This window comes from Monomorium pharaonis, chromosome 11 (genome assembly GCF_013373865.1).
Source record: "Monomorium pharaonis isolate MP-MQ-018 chromosome 11, ASM1337386v2, whole genome shotgun sequence".
In the NCBI taxonomy this organism is placed as follows: Eukaryota; Metazoa; Arthropoda; class Insecta; order Hymenoptera; family Formicidae; genus Monomorium; species Monomorium pharaonis.
The window spans coordinates 3,553,857-3,577,091 of NC_050477.1; the positions used below are offsets into that span (position 1 = coordinate 3,553,857).

The following is a 23,235-nucleotide window of genomic DNA, read 5'->3' on the forward strand; positions in this document are numbered from 1 at the left end:
TTTTTCTTACATTCATTCTCCCTTTCTATATGATATAAAATAAATGTATTTGGATCAATTAAATTGTTTAACGTTATTTTGTTATTTTGTTTTTATTTTGTACATAGTAAATTATTGCAAGTTATACATTTACGTGTACATTGTGGTGTTAATTCACCACATTTAATTTCTTGATGTAATAACATAAGAGAATACATATTACATATCTAATATAATATTGAAAGGATATTATTTATAATTTTAGCATATTTACATTCTTATTTGAAATTTGCCAGCTTTAGTAATGTATTTGACACCTTTGAATGGCTTGTACTTTTCTCCATACATATCTAACCGATTTACCTTCAATCCGGATACTGCTAATTGATTAATCGTAAAATGCACCTGAAATAAAAATAAAATTGTCCATCTCATTAGAAAAAAAGATGTATTATCATACATACGTTAATGGCAGGATTTGATTCAGTAACAGCTGTTGAATTTTGTATTGTGATCTAAAATATAAAATTTCATAATAATTATCAGTATTATATAGATGCATATTTGTAGAAGCTTTACAATTATCTTACCGATCCTCTAAGATTTGGTAGTTTAGAAACGTCAATTCTTCCAATATCCCATAATAATATCTTGCTGACGGGATCAAATGAATATTTTCCTTGGTTTGGTGTTAAAGTGCAATTTAAAACTATCTTTGGCATAGGAATTTCTAGAATCACATTTTCAACCTATGATAAAATTAATGATCAGTAATAATAATTAGAATGATAATAATTAACAATTTTCATACATTTTAAAAAAAGATAACTTACTGTTCTACCAATAGTTTGCTTTGGTCCAACAGTGATATCTAATCTACCACCCCCTGGTTCTTTTAAACTAATATTATGTCTTACATATATAGGAATTGCTACAATGCTTTGTGATCCTATGTGGTAAGAGAGGAGTCGAAAATTACCATCAGGTGGAATAAAAGAAAGAATCCTTTCCGACTAAAGAGGACAAACAAAAATTAATTTTCACAGATGTACACATACATTATATATATTTATAGTATACACACATAATATATATATATATATATATATGTGTGTGTGTGTGTGTGTGTGTGTGTGTGTGTGTGTGTGTGTGTGTGTATAACGCGTTACATTATATATACCTCCCATCTTTTAAATCTAACGCAGGGATGGAAGCTAACATCATCAAACAGTCTCGGATTCATAAATGAGAGAGTGAGATCTGGCATACCGCTTAATTTTATACAACAATCAATCTAAAAGATTAATTACACGTGTTAATACCACATTATATAATTAATGTTTCTGTAAGAGATATGTACTACAAAACGTACATAGCCCTGAATTTCTGCAAATACTGTTGCTCCAGTTCGATCAATAATTGCATCTACTTCCTCAACAACGTCAAAGTAAGCTTCATTGTTGGTGTATTTCACTCCAGTTCGTCTCCAAGGAACGTTAGATAGTTGTCCACTTGGTAAGATTGCACTAACGCTATATATAAATAAATTTATGCTAAAAAATAATCCTTTGCATACATTTCTAAATGTAAATGTCATAACTTTATATTTACATTTAGACATACTAACATAACTTGAGATGTATTTACTTGGATTTTCCTGTAACAGTGTTAGCAATGGTGCGTAGAATATTAGGTGGTTTGATCAATTCTTTCAATATATTAGATTCTGTTGCCAGAGGGAAACCATTGTCCAACATCTCATCCAATAGTTCATATACCACCACATAGTTTTCTTTTATAATGGTTTCTGTGCATTCACTGAAATAATCCTCAAAGGTATCTACTACCCTATGCAAGAATTCAATAACAAATAATGGTGGAACTGGAAAAAAGATAAAAGAAATTTTTTTATTTTAAATACAATCTTATAAATAGAATTAAATACAAATTTTATAAATAGAATTATTTATCAAATTAAGCTTACCCTCCGTCATGCACACTGCTATAAAAAACATGTTACAGCGATATATACTAATGAGATAATGATGTGGAGTAGCTATCACTGGTGGTGTGTCCTCTGGAGACAAGACCCTTCGCTGCTGATCAAAGAAATAGTCACAAAGCGAACGTGCGACTGCACTCTTCCAATGTTTCTCCATAAAAACATCTCTATAAGCATACAGAATATGTTAGAATAGGAAAATGAGAAAAAAACCAGCAAAGACAGAAAATATTAATATAACATGATAATAAAATATGAATATATATATATGATGCGTGTCTATAATTCATGTAAAATTAAGTGATCTGTCAAAGTCTGTGGTCTACTTTCTTTTTCATGCTTTGACACTTACCCTGAAGAATTTATAATAAAGAGACTGTTTATCATCTTTATAAATAATAAATGTTTGTGACTAAAATTCTAAATTGCGAAATGATTAATTTCAATGCCAATGCACAAAATTGAAAATATTTCAAACAATATGCTGATAATCCCAGAGTAGGTTTGGAAATATATGTTCTCTCTCCCACCGAATTCCGAGACTTCCGCGACCAGCAGTTTAGGAACACCTATGTTTTTGTCCATGCATTTTTCTCTTGGGCTTCTTTTAGAACAGGCGCCATCTGTGTCCTATCACTTAAAAACTCTCTAGCTGGAGTTTCCCTGGTTCTAGTTTTCATCTTCATGTTTCCAAACCTGATTTACATGATTTAGGCCCGGTTCCACAACTCACGGTTAAGTTAACTGGCCGATTATTCCATTGGAATTGACCAATCGTATTTGTCGTTAAGCAAAATTAACAAATACGATTGGTCAATTTCAATGGAATAATCGGCCAGTTAATTTAACCGTGAGTTGTGGAACCGGGCCTTACAGGTTAAATTTATTTATATCTATTTTAGGTTAAGTTAGGTTACACTGTAGCCTAAAATTGTCTAAAAATGAGTGAAATATCAAGTTGGGAAGATATCGAAAATGATCGTAAGTTGTAAAACCCTCTGTTGAATAAGAATTTATTTCTATATGAATAACTAACAAAATGCACATTAATTTTAGAATTCTTTAAACAGCTGTTGGACGTTGACTCTAAAAAGACTGACGTCGCTCCATTGTTGTCAGTGGCTCAACAATTAAATAAATTGGGACAGGGTAAGTTTAAATTGCTTTATGTTATTAAAATATTGAAACAGTAAACGTTTTTAGCTATCGAGGTACTGAATGCTGAGCTGCAAAGACAAGTACTTGTAAATTACGAAGATTTACTATCTCAAGCAACATGGGTCGAAAAATTGGAAGGAGTGCTTTTTATAATGCAATCTCACATACAAGTGAGCAAGAAAACGTTAATATTAAGTACGAAATTAAGAAAATATATAAAATATAATAATTCTTATTTCAGAGTCTTCTGTCGGCAGTGGAGCGATTACGTGGCAAGATTATCGATCCATTTAATAGAATCGAAATGCAAACTATTGTACTAGCACGGCTTCACGAAACTTCTGATCTATTGAGAAGAGTCTCCAGGATGCAACATTTATCGAAACGTTTAAACTCTCAAATGAGTAGCATTACTCAGGGACCAGATATTGTTAAAGCGGCCAATAGTTTACATGAGCTTGGTATACATTCAATTTTTTATTTTTTTTTTAATTGCATGATTGATTTTATATATCAGTGTGTTATATTGTGGGATTTATATATACAGAACAGTTGATGGCAGACACAGATCTTAACGGCCTAGATGTAATCGCAGATGATCAACAGGCTATGAAGACTCAGAGAGCTACAGTACAAAGAATAGCTACTCACACATTAACGCAAGGTTTACAGACGATGGACAGGACAAAGGTGTTATATAATTTCTTTAATAGCTAATAAAGTTGTGAATTTATAAATAAAATGCATTGTTAATTAAATTGTATTACAATGATCAAAAAACCAATTAAGAAGGGTCGTACGGAGTTAGCGCTGTTGTCTGTGCACAAAAATTAATTACACGCTAAGTATTAATTAAATGGCTTTAATTGTGGAAATAATACTCAGCATGCTGAGTACTTGCTGAGTACTGCTTCCACGATTAAAGCCATTTAATTATTACTTGGGGTGTAATTTATTTTTGCACACAGACAACAACGCTGACTCCGTACAATTCTTCTTAATTTGTTTTTTGATTATTAGAAATTATCGAAGTCCTGTCTAATTATTAGATAATTTTTTATTACAATGTTTATACTAATACGTATATTGTATAGTTGTAATGTTATAGTTTATTATGAATAATGTTGTATGTATAATGAACAGGTGAGCACAGCTGTGCAGGTCTTTCAAAACTTAGGAATAATAAGCAGTGCTGTGAATACAACTATAGAATCTACTCTGGTTGATATAGAAAGAATTTCAACGGAATCATTAGATGTATCTTTAGTAACAAATCAAGATTTTGGAAAACGTGGAGCACCAGGCAGAGCCGCAATCCCGTCGCCTGGATCATCTGGAAATTTACGAACGAGAATTTGGGAAAATCTCGAGCGTCTTTTCCAAGATATTTTGTATACGCAATGTCTACAAGTAAATGAACAACACTATATAATATGCATTTTATTTATTTTAAATTTAGTTTTTATTTTCAAAGAATTCATTATATTTAGATTGAATTGCTGCATAGAGTATTGTTGGAGCATCATATGAAAGGGTTTCAGGATTTATCTGAGAAATTTTGGGAGAAAATAAATGCTCTACTTGCGAAAGTCTTGATGGAACGTGCTCAAGGTAAAGTCTAAATATATATATTAAATAGCTAAATTTACCTTGAAGAAATATCTAATTGGAGAATTTTGTAGGATCGTCATTTGTAAAACAAGCCTTAGAAGGAGAGTATCCAAAATTTTTACGAATATTTTTAGACTTGAGTAAACGTTTAAAGGAAAGATCTCATAGTATTGGGATTTATGGTATCGAGTAAGTATATCTCACATAAATGCATAGATATAATGAGATACGAAGATTTATATTAATGTATGCATTTTTAACATAGCCGCAATATTTTATTACCATTCGAAAATGCATATTTATCGCGTTCGGTGTCTCGACTTTTGGATCCAGTTCACAATATGTTTTCTGGAGAAGGTTTACCGACTCAAGACGAGATTGATAGTCTCATACGTATGATTACAAAGTATGTTTAGCACTTTCTTAAAACAAACACACACACACACATCTTATTTACTAAAGAAATTAATTGAAATACATTCTAGTGAACTGAGCGTATCATTGGTGGACGATGGACTCTCGACCGTAGTGTCACGCAATGTAGGAAAAGCAATAAGACTATTCTGTTTAAAATGCGAGCAAAGTGTGGTAACGGGCGGTGAGGCCAGTCAAGTGATCGATTCTCCTACTGCTGGTCAGCAGACGAATGTTACACTCGCAAATCTCCTCAATTATCTTTCTTGTCAGACAAACCGTGTGATAGCAAACTTAGCAGGAGGTTTATCGTCTGAAGGGAGTGTTGTCATTACCACAGCGCTCAAGGAAACGGATGAATTAACAAAGAATTTGCTTGTGCCACTATTAACTTCAATTAATGATGCGATCGAAAGTATTATCTTAACAATGCACGATGATCTCGAATTTAGAGAGTAAGTTGTTGATTTCTTTCATTTTTTTTTATTAATTTCATATCTTATAATATTGATATTTTTATTATACAGGACAAGTAGCCCCTTAGGAAAGGAAATTGGTTGTTCCCTTTATATGCGTGAATTACAAGGCTTTATCTTACGATCCGTGAATACGTTTTTGCTACCGTACAAAAATCAAGTGGTTGTAGCTGAAAGGTAAATTACTCTAGCTCCTATTTGCCCATTATACATACACGTCGATAACAAATTATTAAATGTTAACATCATTCAAGTTGTAAAGCTGTCGCGTCGAGATGTATAGAGTTATTCGTGCGTCATGCTTGTCTATTGAGACCTTTGACTGATTTTGGAAAAGCGAAACTTCTGGTAGATTTCGCTCAGGTATGTAGCTTTCACGTAAAGACAAACGTATCAAATGGATGAAACAGATTTAGATGGAATTTTAGATGGAAATAGCTGTGATGCCGTTGTGTCGCAGTGGCCAAATGGGTCTGCTCGAACAACAGCAATACAGAACCCTGCGAGCGTTAAAAACTTTACTTCCCCTTAGTTCAGAGGAAATGGTAGACAAAATTATGGAAGGACAAGGAGAAAGTAGTGTACCGCCATCTCTTATTCTTTTGCATTTGTTCTCTGGCGCGCCGCCCGAATTAGCGTCACCACATCAGGTGAAATAAATTTCTTAAATATAAATTTATTTTATAGACTTATTAGAAAAGACATGATTACACATTTGATTTTGAGAAAATTAATTTTGTATTTATCACAGAGTGCTGGATGGTCTGTAGGCCGATTATCTCAATGGATGGATAGTCATCCGAACGAAAGAGATAGATTAGCGTTATGCAATGGACCACTGGAACGTTATCAGTTAATAATCCGTCAACAAAATCTCCCATCATTCCATCCTCTCTTTCCACAGATGATGAAATTGGTTAACTTGAGAGAACACTCAAGTCGATAAAAAGTATATATTGCATATAAATATATTATAAAAAAGTATATATTTCCTGATAAACGTATTTTTTCAAATGTATATAAACTATAAGAACTGAATTTTAAGTTGTAATTATATATAATGATTATATGTATGTATATATTACGAGCTTATTTGCACTATGAAACAATGTAATATCTGAATTCAAATTTTTTTTGAAAAAAATATTCATTATGTAAAATTTGTTTAAAAACGAAGCGCTGAAGATACCCTAAAGTTACACATATTCCATAGTCTTTGAATATACATTTTTTTGCACAAGTACAGTCCTATCATTAATGTAATGCTTATTGTTATAGTCCAACCAGCTTTATTCTTAGGATTAATCCAAGTTGCCGGTACACCAATGTTATTTTCCTTATCGATCTATAATGTAAAAGTATAATTATTATTAAACACAGTATGAAAATTTTACATTAAATTTATATATAATGTGATACCTCTTGGGCTAGTTTCTTAGCTTGTACTATTTCATTCTTTAGGAGTTTCAATGTTTTTTGTGTTTTTATCAGTTCTTCTTCATATTTCATTCTTTTCGCAGAAGGTAAATCAATATTTTTGTTGGTAGCTTTTAGCAAATTATTTTTGATATATTGAAAACTGGAAGTTATCACATCAATCTGTTTTTTTGCATTTGTTAGTGATATTACGCCATCGTAAATTCTGTAACATCACATGTGTGTATATGTATATATTATGTGTTTCACATATTCCTATCAAAATGATAAAATAAACATAACGTACGTATACGAATCAGTTTTCTTAATATTGCCAAAAGTGTTTATACGCCATTTCTTGCTATGAAATTTGTCAAGATTTTCTAGAAATTGATGTCTATGAACAGTAATGTCAATTCCCAGACGACAAAGATCATCTTCTGTCAACTGTAAAAAAGTTTTAATATCCATTCCTTGAAATAATTTGTCATATTTTTCCAAACCCATTCCATATAACATCACCGATATATCATAATCTAAAGTTTCTTGTTTTCTAGGATACAAATTTGGAAATAAATCTTTCCAAGCCATTATCTCTGATATCTCGCAAAAAGTTACCACTTCATCATCTTTATTCAACAGAACAGATATCTAGAAAAAAAAAAAAAATTAAAATAAGAAATTTAATGCAAATAAAGTAAAGATAACAATTACCTCTGTAAATCCTTTCGTATCTGCAATATCCTTGGCAGATGAACCATACATGTCTGTCAATGAAGTATTTACGTTATGTGCCAAAAGAATTTTGACAATATCAAGTTTATTAGCTGCAGCAGCATAGCTCAATGCCTGTAATCGAATCAAGAATTCCTATAGAACAAACTTTGATACTTAATGATGCCGAAACTTACAGTTTTTCCATCACTATCACAGGCATCCAGGTTTTGTATGTATTTTATAAGCTCCATGATAAATTCCACATTTTGCGACATACAGGCGTACATTAGAGCTGTTTCCCTATAAAAATCATGATTGTTAGTACTTACCACACCAAGTTAATAACAATAATTTTAACATTAGGGATTTATATTAATTTCTATAGATTTTTAAATATAATATTAATTATACCTCCGTTTATTTGTAATGTTTGCATCAGCTTTTGCTTCTAATAAAAGCTTAAGGCACTTCAAAGATTTTTTAGGTGTTTCCTTTGTGGAATTACACAGTGCCATGAGAGGTGTAAATCCATCTGTCATACAATGTCATAATTGATGATTATAGAAAGCTTACACAAAAGTCCAAAATAATGATTAAGGTAAGGTTGAATTATACCTTTATGCTTATTTGGGTTTGCACCATGTGTCAAGAGATATTTAATTATTTCTGGTTGTACCAATGAAGCGGCATATAATAACAAAGTCCATCCAGTATACAGGAACTTATTGACATCGTTTTCTATATAAAAACATTCAATATAATCTCCATTTGATATATTTAATGAGAGAGAGAGAGAAAGAAAGAAATTCCAATAACTTTCCAATCTTAAGATTATTGTATAAAATTATACCAATTGTAAAAAAAAAATACTAGTTTGATCAATGTAATAATAGCAACATAATAACGCTTACTTTCGACATATTCTCGTATCACTTCCAATTGTTCCATTGTACAAGCCCTCACAAGGCGATCTTCATAGATACGTTGCTCATTGTGCATCTCACCAAAATCGACGACTTTCTCCACCTTTGTCTTTTTTGGTGCATAATGATGTTCTTTGACATTAGACGTTTTCTGTTACAAGGATAAGACATAAAAAATTGTAGCTGAACAAAAATTAAAATGCATCTGCATTAATCATACCTCCTCGACAGGGAAGAAAACATCGTCATCTTCGTCTTCATCGTCATCGTCAGACATGCCAGCGGGCCTCAAATTCCTGTACTTGGACATTACTACGGTGATCAAGAAATAAAAAGGGAGAAGAATAAAAGAATTTTCGAGAGTCAATTTTAGTCGATTTCTGCAGAAGCGAAAAGTGGCGAAAGGGATTCTGTATAAAAATCAGATCAGCGTATGAATTGACTTGGCGACAAGCGGGCAAGCTCCGCAAGCTGGCTAGTGTTTGTTTATGCGTGCGCCGAACGCGCCTGTGTGTTCGTTTACTAATGTGAAGATTGAAGAGAGTCCAAGAGAGTCCTGATCCTGACGTCTTGAGAAAACAAGACAAAAGAGATATATCAACCGGTCGCGGGTCGATAGACACTCAATAGATTATTGCGATGGATAGCGATTGTTAACTTTTTCGCCGTTCGATGTCTCAAATCGATCTTGGAGATTTCGACCACGTGGCGGGCGAGAAGAGATCGAACCATCGAACGCGATTCCATGTCCCATACTATATATATCCATGCACACAAAAGCAAAAACGCATACGATATATGCAGATTTTTGGAAATAAGGGCGCAATCTCACCTCCGTGACTGTTGCCCTCCAAATTCATTAAACCGTGGTACTGTGTCCCAATTGGGACAGAAATCCATTGGGCGGAAGAAGAAGATATATGCAGATGATGCGGTTAGAATGCAGCCGATACAGCAATGGCATAACGCCATCGTTTCACGTTGAATGCCGGCCAAGAAGCATTTCTTAACGCAATCATAACAATTATTTCGGGATTACAATACAAGCGTAATATCGCTGTTGTTTGTTCAGTTTTGGCATTTCTTTACAAAAGTTTAGCCCGCAGTGTCTTGCCTGTCGATATTTTGCTCAACTCTTCGTAATCGATCTACATATCCGTCAAGTGAGTGTAATTTTAGATTATATATATCACGATAAACAGTTTTTAAAAAAATATAGAAAAAAGCGACGAGGAAGAATGGGATACAAATGCGTTGGATGCTGCTCCGGATATATAATAGCTCATAATTAATAAATGTATAAAAACATGATTGACTGAATGAAATTATATTTATTCAATAATCTATATAACGCCATTGTTTAAAACTAGAATAAAAAGTGAGCGAAGCAAATGATACATGGTGAAAAACTAAATGCAATGACATCAGGTCTTAGAGATAAATCTTGGCTAGATATATACGAACAGCAAGTAGTCCAATGTTAATATAATGTGTTTCAACAGCAATGATACAAGATCTAATACATAATATATATTTTCAATGATTCATATATTTGGTGAGATAATTACAATACCTGCAAATGCTGATCGCAGATCCTTTAAAGTTTTGTTTTCTTATAAATGTAAATTGATAGTCTGCCAGTAGAGTCGATATGTACAGTTTGATCCATTCACCATAACTACATAACTACTTAAATATCTTTGGCAGTTAGGAAAAATAAGAAAAAAATTTTACATATTGAGGGACAACATGGAAGCATGAAGAAAATTTTTATGGGGGTAACTTGAATTTTTTTCCATTGTTCAACATAGCAAAGATAGCACAAGTAAATGGACCATCTTGTCAATTTTATTGTGACATACTTAGCGTGAAAAATATAATAGCTCAATTGAAGTTGTGTTAATGTGTCAGTAGGTATATCGAGTTTTAGTGATTTGTCATAAATTTCAGGGCCTGTATAACGAATGGTTTAATTGATACAGAGATGGGTCGCGGCGTGCTCGTGGCGTTCGATTTTGATCACACCATCTGCGACGGCAACACCGACCTGGTGGTGCAAAAATTGCTGACAGAAGAGACGATATCCAAGGATGTACAGAACTTGCGGAAGTCTAGCGGGTGGATTGCATATATGAGCAGGATATTTGAGCTCCTGCGCGAGAACTCGGTGAACGCAGGCCAGATCGAGGACGCCATCGTCGGTATCCCCGCGGTCGCGGGGATAGAGAAGCTTCTCGTTTCCTTGCATGCCAACGGCCACGAGACGATTGTTATCAGTGACTCCAACAGCGTGTTCATAGACTGCTGGTTCAGGAGCAGGCGGCTCGAGAGCGTCGTATCGCGCGTCTTCACGAATCCAGCTCGATACAACGACGGCAGGCTGATAATCGACGCCTATCATACGCAGCACACATGTCAGATAAGTGCTGTCAATCTCTGCAAGGGACAGATTCTGATGGACCATATTCAGGAGAAACACAAGGAGGGCAGGAGCTACGAGAGAATCGTCTATATCGGCGATGGCAGGAACGACCTCTGCCCTATTTTGCGCCTCTCTGAAGTCGATCTAGCATGCCCGCGCAAGGACTATCCGCTCATCGAGCGACTGAACAAGTTACCTACTTCTGTCTCGATCAAGGCGAAAATTATCCCGTGGCAGGACGGTATGGATCTACGGCGCAACTTGGAACAGATCATAGAGCTTCGTTAGCTTTCGTATTTAATTAAGCAAGGTAGACTAGTCGGTCGACTACTCCGCTCTTTTCATTTCATACTTGTATATCTGCAATTTGCACCTTGTGTGTTTTCATCACAAGAATATAACATTGAATCCTTATCTAAATCACTTATTTTGTGATACATTACACGTAAGAATGTTCGTGTAACTAGCGTATGTATTATCGTTGTTTGCTACAACAATTAACGTAACTAAAAATTTGCAATTTTTGGCTATAAAAAGAAAAAATTCTGATGAGAATTAAATACACTAAGTGAATACACTAAGCTCATAATGATTCTATTCCCCTACTGTCTACAGAATGTACGTTATCCAACTGAAAAATTTCGAGTTATATTATTGTAGTAAATAGGAATGTTTAGACACATATATGTGTATATATAATTATCACAATCCAGAGATAATATTTTTATATTTAATAATAAGGAATTTTGTTCCACCATCAAAAGTGCAATATTGCCAATTATATACACATTCAAACACACACAACATACATACATACAGGTGTAACGATATTTTTAAAGTAAAATCTGTCTTGATTAATTCAATCAGTTTATTATAAATCTTGATATTTAAAATGTGCTTGTAATATTTTAAGCTGTGTTTTGTTAAGTTTTGAGTAAATTTTACTGAATGTCACTTATTAAATTTAAATTTGTTTCAACTCAAATGTAAAGTTTTATCAGGTTTAACAAAGATTCGTTGTAAATGTTGGAATCGACGAAAGCCCTCATTGGAAAAAAAAGAGATCGACGCAAATTCAAAGGTGTAAGGAAATTAATGTTCGCTCGCAGCTCGCACATCGTTTCCACTACGATACTCGCAAAACAACTTGTCGATATACAATTATGTAAGTTGCGCGCGCATTGTTAAGCGCGCTGACGAGTGACGAGTACTCGTCGCACTCGACTCGAGCATTGACGAAGAGAGGAGGTTAAGTCGGGTCTGTGACGTACGCACAGTAGTAGTGCCTCCGATGTATTAATTGTTGCGTTACGTTACCCGTAATTGGCAGCTATCGCAAGCACCGACGGCGAGAATCGAAGGAATTCGTTCGCGTGTATCGATGCACTCGCTTCGGTGTATTCCGTGACGGTGCCGGATCTAATTAGAGTCGTAGGTCGTTCGAAAAGGCGTCCACAATTGTTACCGGACTCTTCCGACGGATCATCCACGGTCCGCATAGCAACCGAAACTTGGCGATAAGTGATAAGTGCACAGTAAGCGAACGTCTATCTGTGCGTACTTACTCCTATAAATTTATTCCATTCACATATGGGCACTCTTGCGATAACGTTTATTCTAACGAGAATTTGTGCCTACCGACCAAAAAATGACATACAAACATGTTTCTTGATATTATAAATTATTATCTTTTAATTACGCCTGTTTGTCATCCGATACAAAATATTTTCGTTACGAGTAATTTTCGTTACAAGTGATTAAAATTGAATCATAATTGGCTGTTATGCCTTTGTATATAAAGACATTAATTTTTTTACCTGTGATATGAAAAACAAATTCGCCTCTTTGGATGTAAAAAGCATGTAAATCTGCATCGAAAACTCTATTTCATTCCAAATACAGAATGTACACATAAAATCCTCAGATACAAAATTAATTATTCGTAATTGTTCATTATTACATTGATTTCATTAATACTCGAATGTGTTTGTAATGCCAGAATAATGTAGATAATTTATACTAACTCTGTACACACACACACACACACACACACACACACATTTTTTCGGTATTTTCTCTACACGCGATGGGTCACAACACTTCTGAGCTAATTTTAGTTACTTTCTCTCCTTACAAATATAAAAAAAAATTGTTCAATGATTTATATATACTGTAATATCTTTAAGAAGCATTTGTGTGTTTGTTAGAAAAAAATATAAAAATATAATTATAATTACACACACACACACACACACACACACACACACACACACACACACACACACAGAGAGAGAGAGAGAGAGAGAGAGAGTGCTTTTAGATTTTTAAAGATAAGACATTCACAAAACAAAATTGTCAAATTGTGTAGATTATGTTAAAAGCGACTTATTCAATCGGTTGTATTCTGTTTTCTTTCGCATTAGCATCACTGCACGCTTCCTGAATCCTAATTATATTTATATTCAGGGCATTTCTTATGATACCAAAAGAAATGGCGCTTAGAAATGTTACATTGGTTAACCATTGAGGCGCACGAGTACACGAGTATACTTGCAGTAGAACTGTTAAGAATACCGGGGTCCAGAGAACCACGCACAGAATCAGTGATAACTTGATAGTATCGAATATTCTTACCATGCAATCTGCCTCTAAGGCTATGCTTTCATTTTCTCTGCAACTTTCCTTTTTTATAGCATCTGTATCCATTCTATTACGATGATCGTTTCCTGATCCCTGTGGACCCATGCTGGATTCTACCGAATCTTGATGTTGAATCTTTTTACCACGCGTAAACGTGAGATTGGTTTTTGCTCCTAACATTGCGAGTGTACTCTTACACATGTGTTTTCCTCGCATTTGTAGGATGCTGGAGAGCAGAATGGGGAAGAAGTATATCGCGAAGGATAATATAAACAGTTGCAGTTTTAAGAACTTTGCTGAAACGAGGCACTCGTTGGTCATAGGCAGCGAACCATTCTGCTTAGTCTCAGGATTGATATAGCGGTTACCATTCTTGTTGGAAAATGGATCCTTTCTCATTGAATTCGGCTTCCTCTTTGCAATATAATTTTTTAGACTGCTAATGGCAGACTGATTTTGACTCACTGAACGATCATGATGGTTCTTGACTGACGATTGCACCCTGGCAGCTTGAATACGCTTTATTATCTCGTCATATATTTGGTTATTGGAAACTAACATTGTATTTCGCACGAAGGAAATATTGACGGTCTTTCGAGTTGTACTTTCTTCCGTACTTGTGAAATGTGTCTGCGCATTTTCTTGATAACTGTCTCTGATTTTAGTTGACGCTGGCGAGTTGAGGCTGCTCATCAAACTGTCGGGTGTAGATACATCTAATCTTTCCGCCACGTAGAATAATGGTACTTCTGAGTTCTGTTTTAAATATATATTTGTGACTGAATTATGCACGTTTACGTCTCGTTCTATTGATGTACTGTTTACACCTTGAACAGTGCTATTGATATTTGTAATATTTTTCATATGTCTCGTTATATTATTTGTTAGAATATCTTCCGTCAAGTTTTGCCATTCAGAAGTATTAAGAAAATTTGTGATTCCCGTATTTTTTGCAGAATCACGCGTATAACTTAACGCGTTCCTAACAATACTTTGAACTTTGGATACTACTTCGTCTATTTCTACTCTATTTGGTTTTGACCTGTTTGATAATTTCTCAATAAGAAAATAATTTTGCTTTGGCGGCGTCATGTATGTAATGGAATCGATCATCGGATTATCTTCAGAGTCTAAAAATGTATCAAAGTCACTCATTGGGAAATTACTTCCAAATATGCATTCAATGTCCTCCGTGTATTTAACGTCATTCATATCGCTATATTTGGCAAAATATAGAATTCCTGCAACGAGAAACGGTACGAACCATTGAATCGTGATGAGGAAACTCGTCGGCTTTTTGTCAACTTGTTTCGGCGTTCGAATCTTTATAATTCTCTGTATAACATTGCTTTTGATCCTCGCGTTAATGTCGCCTTGCCGTTGAGACCTTGTCGATTCCTCTTTATTCTCCTTTGGTTCAAGTTGAGTATTCTTCACCGATGATTTCCTCTTCGTTACGTTGACGCATCTTTGCTTTACATCCGCTGCGTTGAGATTGCATTGCACAGTAAAAGTCAATAAAGATACAAATGCATTCGTTAGTGCGGCGAGTAACATTCCATATTGCATAAGTATGTCTTTCATGTCACATGTTAAAGTTACATTGAGATCAATCTCGCGTAGATCGTGCATTTGTAAGAATGGAAATCGATACTTGTCTTCGATTGTCCACGTATGGTTGAGAATATCGTTGCTGGTGTTATTTTGCCACTTGTAGTTTAATCTTATCCCAGCTCCGATGTGATTTACGAGCAGTATAATAGCCGTCAGTGTAGCGCTAAAGACGTCCGATGCCGACAAAACGTAAAACGGTGATTTCTTCTTGCGTTTGCATCCTTTCCATAATAGAATCACAAGTGTGATGACATTGGATAGCAGTAAGGTGTAACCTGTTGCGTCTAGCACCGCGGCATGCATATCGCGATGATAGATTCTCCCCGTAATTAAAATAAAATTTATCAATATTTGTTTGCCCCGTTCACTGAAACTGTTTAGATCTAATTATTCGTAAAATTGCCATACCTTGAGATTGACTGAGAAGGCAACTGAGTAAAGCATATTTGTTACAAGTGTATGGGGGTACTGCATATTGATATATATTATATGTGGGTACCCAGTTAGCGTGCCTAACGTAGACTTTAGATTTAACTGTACTGACAGCATATGAGGGCGCAAGATATTTATCAATTATCTACGTTCATACTTTTAATAACTTCCTATGTATAACTTACTTATTGAATTTTGCATGGAATAAATTGTTTCTCGTTACAGTTTGCTCGATATGTCTATACGGCGGAAAAGCGATCCGTCTATGATTCAGCGAATTTGGGACACGATCAAAATCACGGTACATCAAAGGAGTTTACCCAGTAATGACCGTATGGTACGACACATGGCTCGAGTTTACGGCTTTACAGAACAAGAGGCGCAGGAAGAGCTCAACAAGGCAGTCGAGGACGGGCTCGTCCTGTTGAAGAAAGTGCCCACGAAAAGCGGCGTCGATCAAGAGAGTTACAGATTGCCGCCGGTAGACGTGCCGCAGAACGACACTCACGATTGGTACTGTTACAAATGCCAACGAGCGGGTGCGGTCGAGTGCTGCGAGCAGTGCTGCAGAGTCTATCACTCGGAATGCCATGTACCCGGCAATGCGAAATTAAAGATTTGCAACTTCTGCGAGGTAAGCATCTCGAGGTTCTCGATGCCAACGTAAGCCAACGACACATTGATCTCGACTTAAAGTACGAAAAAAAATTATGTTACAGAAAATCAATAGCGACGTATATCCCGACAAGATTGATCTCAATCATATTCTTAGCTTTACGTGTGGCCATCTAAAGGCGAAATTACCGCCAGAAATTACAAATCGCACCATCGTTTTCAACAATGGTCCGATCGTTACACCACCCAACGGCTTTTCTGGACCGACCTGGGTGAGCGAGGGTGAGGATGCATGGCGACCAGGGATTCTCATAAAGCGTCACATGGATCTCGCCATAATGGACGCGAAAACGAGCAACAACGAGTACAATAACCTCGCCGAATTTGAGGCTGATGCACATAATATTCTGCATAACATCATAATATATCACGGAGGTAAGAGGAGATTTATAATCTCCTGATGAATTTTCTTTTCCAAGTATCTCGTTGTCTTGTCGCTTCAGCAGTTAACAGCGTAATAGCGGACATGGGACGCACTATGTATCAGGACTGTTGTTACGATCTTCAAGAAATACGTCGTTGTGCGGATTGTTACCGTATATCGAACGAAAAATCCGAAAAAATGTGGTTCTGTATACCGTGTAATCCCCCTCATCAGTTGGTCTATGCAAAGCAAAAGGGATATCCATATTGGCCGGCGAAAGTCATGCAAGTTAATAACAATGTGTACGATGTGCGTTTTTTCGGTGGTCATCACATGAGGGCTAATATCGAGAAAGTTTTTATTCGGCCAATCTCTTCCACATTACAAAGTTTGCAGGTACAAATTTAAATACTTCGTATTATTCACTCGACATTGTAAAAGCGTCGAAATTTAGTTTATCGTTTATTCATGATATAATATTATCACACACGTTTGCGACAGAAACAAAAGTCCTTAGGAAATAAATTTAAAAATTGTTATATTCTCAGAAAAAAATGAGAAAAAACAAAAGGCGATGGAAATGATGAAAAATATACAATTAATTGCTTTTTAAGGCATTTGATTCCATAAGTGGTAACAAAAATATATTTCTTGTATAATTAAAAGTGTTGTCTTTTATAGATAAAAAAATCAACAGCTTGGAACAGGGCTTTCGAAGAGCTGAAGCATCATCGGAATTTGTTGCAAAAGATGGGAAAGAATAAGGAAGATAATTCGACAGAAAGCCTTACGCCTGCGAAAATACGAAAGTTGGAATCGTCAAGTTCGCGAAGTACATCGCACGGTTCTAATTTGCCAGCAAAGCAATTGATTAAAGATTTGAGAGTAAGAGTCGAACGCTTAAGTTCGGATGGCAATAATGAAACGCAAAATGTAAACGATGAAAGAGATATTAAAGAAGACGCGAAAATTGATACTGAAAATGAAGAAAGACAGGTGCCTCATTTACCTGTAGCGGAAGATGAACCTGCGGGTGAAAACATAACGAGCACGTGTCCGCAAGGTTTAAAGAAAGAAGGGTCCCAAGAAGACATGGTTACATCTAGTTGCCAAGAACCGAGATCGAAGTGTGTACTTGTACAGACTGAACAAATGCAAACGGATGGACTTCCTGCCAAGGTAGACTTTTCTTGATGAGGCACCTCCAAGTGCCTCAGTCATGTATTTGCGCCATATTATCCGCGATTATTTTTTGACAACTATTTTTCAACAACATTTGTAGATCAAGAGAGAACGCAGAACTTCGGAACAACCAACGACAACGGCGCTAGAAAAATTACGCCGTGAATTAGAGCTTGAAAAGTGCAGAGAATTAGAAAGACTACAAGCGGAGCATGCCAAAGAATTGCGGCAGTTAACCGATAGACACCAACAAATCGTCTCTGACATCAAAAAGAAACAATGGGTAATTCTTCGCTTCTTTCTAAATTTTCTTTGAACTAGATTAATACTCTTAAATGTCTATCATTTATTACAGTGTTATAATTGCGAAGCTGAAGCAATATATCATTGTTGTTGGAATACTGCATATTGTAGCACAGACTGTCAGCAGGTTCACTGGCAGCGTGAACATAAAAGAGTATGCAGGCGTAAGCGCTAATTCATATGACGAGTGCAATGGATACAATAATGTATAAGTTCTAACAAATTATACATACATATGTATAATTATAAAATACATACATACGTTTCATACATATAGGCATATATTTATGTACCTACACACACACACACACACACACACACACACACACACACACACACACACACACACACACACACACACACACACACACACACACACACACACACACACACACACACACACACACATCTTCCAGTGTATGAAAAAGAGTTTAACTCTTTATTTGTCTGTCTATACTTTTTTTGCACGTCTATTATTGTATATAATATATATACAAACGTATGCACGTGTGCGTGCGCGCGCGCGGATGTGTATGTACGCCTAAGTACTACAATTAGAATTGAAAGCAAGAGCATCAGATTGTAATTTATCTTATTGTTTTTTGAAATCGGCAGATTTCTCATTAAAAAATTTTAAAGAATTTTGCGAGATAACTTTGAGAAAATAAGTAAAATAAAATTATTCGATCTAAGTTGAAAAGTATAAAAGTTTCAAAGTATAAAAATGTATTTGGAATAGGTTGTATGCATATATGTACACATATCAGAGGATAGCTTGTAGAAGCATTACACATTAATATATTCTTGACACCAATTCGATATGCCTTTGTAAACTTCCTTTCCAGGAAGGGCTATTATATATACATGCAAGTTTTAATCTTGAAAGACTATTTTTACTTGTATCAAGCAACATAACAAAATAGTTTTTAAATGATCATAGTTTTATACTTAGTGATATTTATATATTTATGCAACATTCTAGAAAGAAATGATTATAAGATTATGCGCGCGAAAATAATTTATAAGAGGTATGCATAGGTTTGTTAATCTTTCTGATCTTTTTTTACATAAGTTTTTGTTCCGCATACAATATATTATTAAGACATTGTCACATAATTATGTCTATTAACGATAATGTGAACAAATGTATATTGTTGTTCAGTCATTTTATTCTCACATTTATCTTAGGATATTATCTCTTCTATAATTTTCATTTTAATTTTTGTCAGACTGAAATATAATTTCCTTAAATAGAAACACTAAGTTACACAAAAACATTAATATATTTATTTCACAATTCACGCAACAATTTTGTGAACAATGTAGAAGATGCCTTTATATATATTGTATCTAATGTGCATTATAAAATCAAATTTGAAATAGCTGTTGTACTGGACCATGGTAAATAATTAAATAACATATTTATATACTAAAAATTGCATAAAGTTACACACACACACACACACACACACACACACACACACACACACACACACACATATATATATATATATATATATGTTCCTTATGTTATTTATATTTATTTATATTCACATTTCATAGAGAGTATTATTTTTTTATATCAAATAACAATCATTATCACATTGCACTACATTACAAAAAAATCTAGACAACAGTTTAGTAGCAACACTAAGTATAGAGTATATTATAATTTGTAGTGATGTTTACTTTGAATGTTAATGGTATCAAAACCTTGTGAAATTTCAAGGTATGAAAACTTTGGAGAAAAAAAATTTAGCACCAGCACCAAATTTTACACAGATGTAAAAGATAAGTTGTTCGATAAAAAAAACTTTAATAAATTTTTAAAAATTGCCTAACGTTAAAATAATATTATTATTAGTTCAAGTATCTTGGCTAGCTTTAACTTCTTTGCCAACTACATCAAGAGCCATTTGGCCCCTTTCAGTTATTTCATTCACTTGCACGTACCTGGTGGAATCTATATTATTTAAAGATAATCGCTCCAGCAACTGTAATTCAGATGATTCTAACTTTTCTCCAAGTTGTCTCAATGCGCTTAATATTTCTCCCCGCTGACAATCAGCAGTTTGTTTGTCCAGTTTTCCTAGTTTCACATCTCGATCAAGTTGTGAGAGACGTTCCTTAAGTCTGGCAGGCTCCCGTTTGCCAAACATTCTGATCACAGCTGGTGTCTGGAAAGCTGCACTGATAGCTGCTTGAGTTGCCTATATATTGAGAATTTACAATTTATCGGGTAGAAATATTATAATATGTCACACATGTTATATATAATTTTCTCTGATAAGAATATACAAAATATATACCAATTGCATTGCTCCAAGTTCATCGACCAAAGTCATATTTCCAGATATCATTCTTTGTAAGCTCTCATTAAACTCACGGAGTTGCTCCATAGTGTCTTCCTTACATTCTTGATAATCTGTCTCGTCTAAGGTAATCCTGATGATGAAATAATTGATATAGCTTATAAAGAAAAAAATATGTAAATGCAAAAGATAATTTCTGAAATTTTTTTGAAGTATCTTTTAACAAATAGGAAAAAAGGTGAAACAAAACCTGCAAACTTCTAGATCTTCCAATTGTTGCACAAGGCGGTCCAATTGTTCTTCTAAATTCTTTTTAAGCCTGTCAGTCTCTGCTTTTCCGTGAGAACTCATTCTTGACGAGTCGACCGATGAAAAAGCAAGTTGGGAAGAGAAAGAGATGTATATGATGGCGAGTAGATGTATAGGTTCAGGTAGGTTAGCTGCAATTTAAACAAGATGTAATCTCTTGCTTACAAATGTATATCCAAGAGTATAGGTTGGTATAGGTGTTCCAAAAAAAAAGAATTTGTTTACTCGTTATTTACTTTAAAGTACTCTACAATGCCGTAAAACACGAAAATTTATCGAAGCAACGTATGTACAATTTTAGCGGAATGTAAACACTGTATTTTAATGTCAATTTTGATCTTTGGGTTGTAAAGGACCATCTACAATGGAGTGTTTTAGTCGTAACAGCGCTAAATCTACGGCCAAACTGTCTACAATACAGACGACGTAGCAGTAACATACAAGCCAGTCATCGCAGAGAGGCGACCAAAAACTAACCCAGAACGCCCGAATGCTCATCGTAAGCACGCACCGAACTGGCTCAATGTCTGCTATAGGCCGTAAGCAATAAGGCAGTACGAAATGAAAATATTTTCTACGACTACTACTACGGCCTACGACTCTCCATTGTAGATGGCCCTTAAGGGCCATCTACAATGGAGTGTTTTAGCCGTAACAGCACTAAAACTACGGCAATGCTGTCTAGAATAAAAACGACGTAGCAATAACATACAAGCCGGCCATCAAAAAAAGGCGACCGAAAACTAATCCCGAATGCCCCAACGCTCATCGTAAGCACGCAATAAATTGGCTCAATGTCTGCTGTAGGCTGTAAACAGTAAAGCAATACGAAGTGGAGACATTTTCTACGACTACTGCAACGTTCTACGACTCTCCATTGTAGATGGCCCTTTAAAGGTCCTCACACATGAATTGACATAACCATAACGTAAGGTTTTGACGCGTCGGATTGGGCGACCATAACCGTAACCTGCCGTAACCGGCTAATTCAAGTACGTGATTGGTCGAAACCTTACTATTAAGGGCCATCTACAATGGAGTGTTTTAGTCGTAACAGCACTAAAACTACGGCAATGCTGTCTAGAATAAAAACGACGTAGCAATAACATACAAGCCGGCCATCAAAGAAAGGCGACCAAAAACTAATCCCGAATGCCCCAACGCTCATCGTAAGCACGCAATGAATTGGCTCAATGTCTGCTGTAGGCTGTAAACAGTAAAGGGCCATCTACAATGGAGAGTCGTAGGCCGTAGCAGTAGTCGTAGAAAATGTCTCCACTTCGTATTGCTTTACTGTTTACAGCCTACAGCAGACATTGAGCCAATTCATTGCGTGCTTACAATGAGCGTTGGGGCATTCGGGATTAGTTTTTGGTCGCCTTTCTTTGATGGCCGGCTTGTATGTTATTGCTACGTCGTTTTTATTCTAGACAGCATTGCCGTAGTTTTAGTGCTGTTACGGCTAAAACACTCCATTGTAGATGGCCCTTAAAGCAATACGAAGGATGCGTTCCACTTAACGCCCGCAACGCTCATGAGCGTTGCTTATCCTTGTTTAATATTTGATAACCAACAAGGATGAAATGATTCCACGGTCGTTGCGAGCTTTAAGGGCCATCTACAATGGAGTGTTTTAGTCGTAACAACGCTAAATCTACGACCATGCTGTCAATAATATAAACGACGTAACAATAATATACAAGCCGGCTATCATAGAGAGGTGACTAAAAACTAACCCCGAACACCTAAACGCTCATCGTAAGCACCCACTGAATTGGCTCAATGTCTGTTGTAGGCCGTAATCAGTAAAACAGTACGTAATGAAAATATTGTCTACGACTACTGCTACGGCCTACAACTCTCCATTGTAGATGGCCCTGTAAGTGGAACGCACCCGAAGTGGAGACATTTTTTACGACTACTGCTACGGCCTACGACTCTCCATTGTAGATGGCCCTTTATGCGTTATGCACTATGCGTTATGCAAAAGTCTGTGCGGGGATCCTTATTGATGAATCTCTAATGCCCGATTTCTTCAGGTCCAGTTATCTTGCGGTTAAAATTATCCAGGAAATAAACTATCAGATCCATGTACGTGATTGGTTAAACTTGAGATTTATACTCCGGATAACTTTATCGAGAAGTGAAGAAATCGAGCATAAGGCCGAATCTACAATAGGTGTATTAAGTCTTAAGCAAAAGAAATTAACCAATTATATTCGATTATTCTTCTCATATTCGATTATAATTGGTCAATTTTTTATGGCATAAGGCTTACTACACCTA

General features: G+C 35.4%; 6 protein-coding genes across 15 annotated transcripts; 3 read left to right on the plus strand and 3 right to left on the minus strand.

Moving 5' to 3' along the window:
• Window positions 1-76: 76 nt before the first annotated feature.
• Window positions 77-2,552, minus strand: LOC105839784 (AP-3 complex subunit mu-1). The gene is made up of 9 exons (XM_012686329.3): window positions 2,334-2,552; window positions 1,964-2,148; window positions 1,627-1,861; window positions 1,352-1,511; window positions 1,160-1,273; window positions 813-992; window positions 570-728; window positions 444-494; window positions 77-384 (listed from the first exon to the last, which is right to left on the minus strand). The coding sequence occupies exons 1-9, from the start codon at window positions 2,366-2,368 to the stop codon at window positions 250-252; spliced, it is 1,254 nt and encodes a 417-aa protein (XP_012541783.1). The 5' UTR covers window positions 2,369-2,552; the 3' UTR covers window positions 77-249.
• Window positions 2,553-2,808: 256 nt separating this feature from the next.
• LOC105836588 (conserved oligomeric Golgi complex subunit 5) lies at window positions 2,809-7,040 on the plus strand. 2 transcript variants are annotated; one of them, XM_012680722.3, is made up of 14 exons: window positions 2,809-2,962; window positions 3,038-3,130; window positions 3,185-3,309; window positions 3,381-3,600; window positions 3,687-3,829; window positions 4,283-4,549; window positions 4,630-4,750; window positions 4,822-4,939; window positions 5,016-5,156; window positions 5,236-5,619; window positions 5,692-5,817; window positions 5,895-6,003; window positions 6,069-6,290; window positions 6,392-7,040. In XM_012680722.3, exons 1-14 carry the CDS (start codon window positions 2,923-2,925, stop codon window positions 6,584-6,586), a joined length of 2,304 nt encoding a protein of 767 aa, XP_012536176.1. In that variant the 5' UTR covers window positions 2,809-2,922; the 3' UTR covers window positions 6,587-7,040. The 2 variants fall into 2 exon arrangements, with proteins under 2 accessions (XP_012536176.1, XP_012536177.1); XM_012680723.3 differs by having other exon boundaries at window positions 2,829-2,962; window positions 3,052-3,130.
• On the minus strand, window positions 6,610-10,665 carry LOC105836590 (ankyrin repeat, SAM and basic leucine zipper domain-containing protein 1). Its single transcript, XM_012680730.3, has 10 exons — window positions 9,529-10,665; window positions 8,917-9,008; window positions 8,685-8,847; window positions 8,389-8,511; window positions 8,185-8,305; window positions 7,968-8,073; window positions 7,771-7,905; window positions 7,364-7,707; window positions 7,060-7,282; window positions 6,610-6,985 (listed from the first exon to the last, which is right to left on the minus strand). Exons 1-10 carry the CDS (start codon window positions 9,554-9,556, stop codon window positions 6,806-6,808), a joined length of 1,515 nt encoding a protein of 504 aa, XP_012536184.1. The 5' UTR covers window positions 9,557-10,665; the 3' UTR covers window positions 6,610-6,805.
• On the plus strand, window positions 9,721-11,696 carry LOC105836592 (pyridoxal phosphate phosphatase PHOSPHO2). 2 transcript variants are annotated; one of them, XM_012680731.2, is made up of 2 exons: window positions 9,721-9,859; window positions 10,679-11,696. In XM_012680731.2, exon 2 carries the CDS (start codon window positions 10,681-10,683, stop codon window positions 11,404-11,406), a length of 726 nt encoding a protein of 241 aa, XP_012536185.1. In that variant the 5' UTR covers window positions 9,721-9,859; window positions 10,679-10,680; the 3' UTR covers window positions 11,407-11,696. The 2 variants fall into 2 exon arrangements, with proteins under 2 accessions (XP_012536185.1, XP_028050604.1); XM_028194803.1 differs by having other exon boundaries at window positions 9,726-9,859; window positions 10,647-11,696.
• Window positions 11,697-12,515: 819 nt separating this feature from the next.
• Window positions 12,516-19,142, plus strand: LOC105836589 (zinc finger MYND domain-containing protein 11). Of its 5 annotated transcripts, none has more exons than XM_028194802.2 (7): window positions 12,516-12,653; window positions 16,030-16,438; window positions 16,524-16,854; window positions 16,899-17,239; window positions 17,525-18,022; window positions 18,126-18,308; window positions 18,381-19,142. In XM_028194802.2, exons 2-7 carry the CDS (start codon window positions 16,040-16,042, stop codon window positions 18,501-18,503), a joined length of 1,875 nt encoding a protein of 624 aa, XP_028050603.1. In that variant the 5' UTR covers window positions 12,516-12,653; window positions 16,030-16,039; the 3' UTR covers window positions 18,504-19,142. The 5 variants fall into 5 exon arrangements, with proteins under 5 accessions (XP_028050603.1, XP_028050602.1, XP_012536180.1 ...); XM_028194801.2 differs by having other exon boundaries at window positions 12,534-12,671; XM_012680726.3 differs by having other exon boundaries at window positions 12,534-12,671; window positions 16,923-17,239.
• A 453-nt stretch (window positions 19,143-19,595) lies between these two features.
• Window positions 19,596-21,804, minus strand: LOC105836593 (protein LZIC). 4 transcript variants are annotated; one of them, XM_036293532.1, is made up of 4 exons: window positions 21,662-21,804; window positions 20,891-21,080; window positions 20,638-20,773; window positions 19,596-20,538 (listed from the first exon to the last, which is right to left on the minus strand). In XM_036293532.1, exons 2-4 carry the CDS (start codon window positions 20,989-20,991, stop codon window positions 20,194-20,196), a joined length of 582 nt encoding a protein of 193 aa, XP_036149425.1. In that variant the 5' UTR covers window positions 20,992-21,080; window positions 21,662-21,804; the 3' UTR covers window positions 19,596-20,193. The 4 variants fall into 4 exon arrangements, with proteins under 4 accessions (XP_036149425.1, XP_012536187.1, XP_036149424.1 ...); XM_012680733.3 differs by lacking the exon at window positions 21,662-21,804 and adding an exon at window positions 21,427-21,588; XM_036293531.1 differs by lacking the exon at window positions 21,662-21,804 and adding an exon at window positions 21,391-21,588.
• Window positions 21,805-23,235: the final 1,431 nt, after the last annotated feature.

Coding starts and splice junctions, on each gene's coding strand:
- LOC105839784 (XM_012686329.3), bottom strand. CDS start 2,368: ATGATAAACAGTCTCTTTATTATAAATTCTTCAGG. Junction 2,149..2,333: donor TTTATTATAAATTCTTCAGG/GTAAGTGTCAAA, acceptor GTATGCTTATAG/AGATGTTTTTATGGAGAAAC. Junction 993..1,159: donor TTAGATTTAAAAGATGGGAG/GTATATATAATG, acceptor TGTCCTCTTTAG/TCGGAAAGGATTCTTTCTTT.
- LOC105836588 (XM_012680722.3), top strand. CDS start 2,923: ATGAGTGAAATATCAAGTTGGGAAGATATCGAAAATGATC. Junction 4,751..4,821: donor CTTGATGGAACGTGCTCAAG/GTAAAGTCTAAA, acceptor AGAATTTTGTAG/GATCGTCATTTGTAAAACAA. Junction 5,620..5,691: donor GATGATCTCGAATTTAGAGA/GTAAGTTGTTGA, acceptor TTTATTATACAG/GACAAGTAGCCCCTTAGGAA.
- LOC105836590 (XM_012680730.3), bottom strand. CDS start 9,556: ATGAATTTGGAGGGCAACAGTCACGGAG. Junction 8,074..8,184: donor AACATTACAAATAAACGGAG/GTATAATTAATA, acceptor TGATTTTTATAG/GGAAACAGCTCTAATGTACG. Junction 7,906..7,967: donor GTGATAGTGATGGAAAAACT/GTAAGTTTCGGC, acceptor ATTCGATTACAG/GCATTGAGCTATGCTGCTGC.
- LOC105836592 (XM_012680731.2), top strand. CDS start 10,681: ATGGGTCGCGGCGTGCTCGTGGCGTTCGATTTTGATCACACCATCTGC.
- LOC105836589 (XM_028194802.2), top strand. CDS start 16,040: ATGTCTATACGGCGGAAAAGCGATCCGTCTATGATTCAGCGAATTTGG. Junction 16,439..16,523: donor AGATTTGCAACTTCTGCGAG/GTAAGCATCTCG, acceptor ATTATGTTACAG/AAAATCAATAGCGACGTATA. Junction 17,240..17,524: donor CCACATTACAAAGTTTGCAG/GTACAAATTTAA, acceptor TGTCTTTTATAG/ATAAAAAAATCAACAGCTTG.
- LOC105836593 (XM_036293532.1), bottom strand. CDS start 20,991: ATGAGTTCTCACGGAAAAGCAGAGACTGACAGGCTTAAAAAGAATTTA. Junction 20,774..20,890: donor GAAGATCTAGAAGTTTGCAG/GTTTTGTTTCAC, acceptor TTTCATCATCAG/GATTACCTTAGACGAGACAG. Junction 20,539..20,637: donor AACTTGGAGCAATGCAATTG/GTATATATTTTG, acceptor CTCAATATATAG/GCAACTCAAGCAGCTATCAG.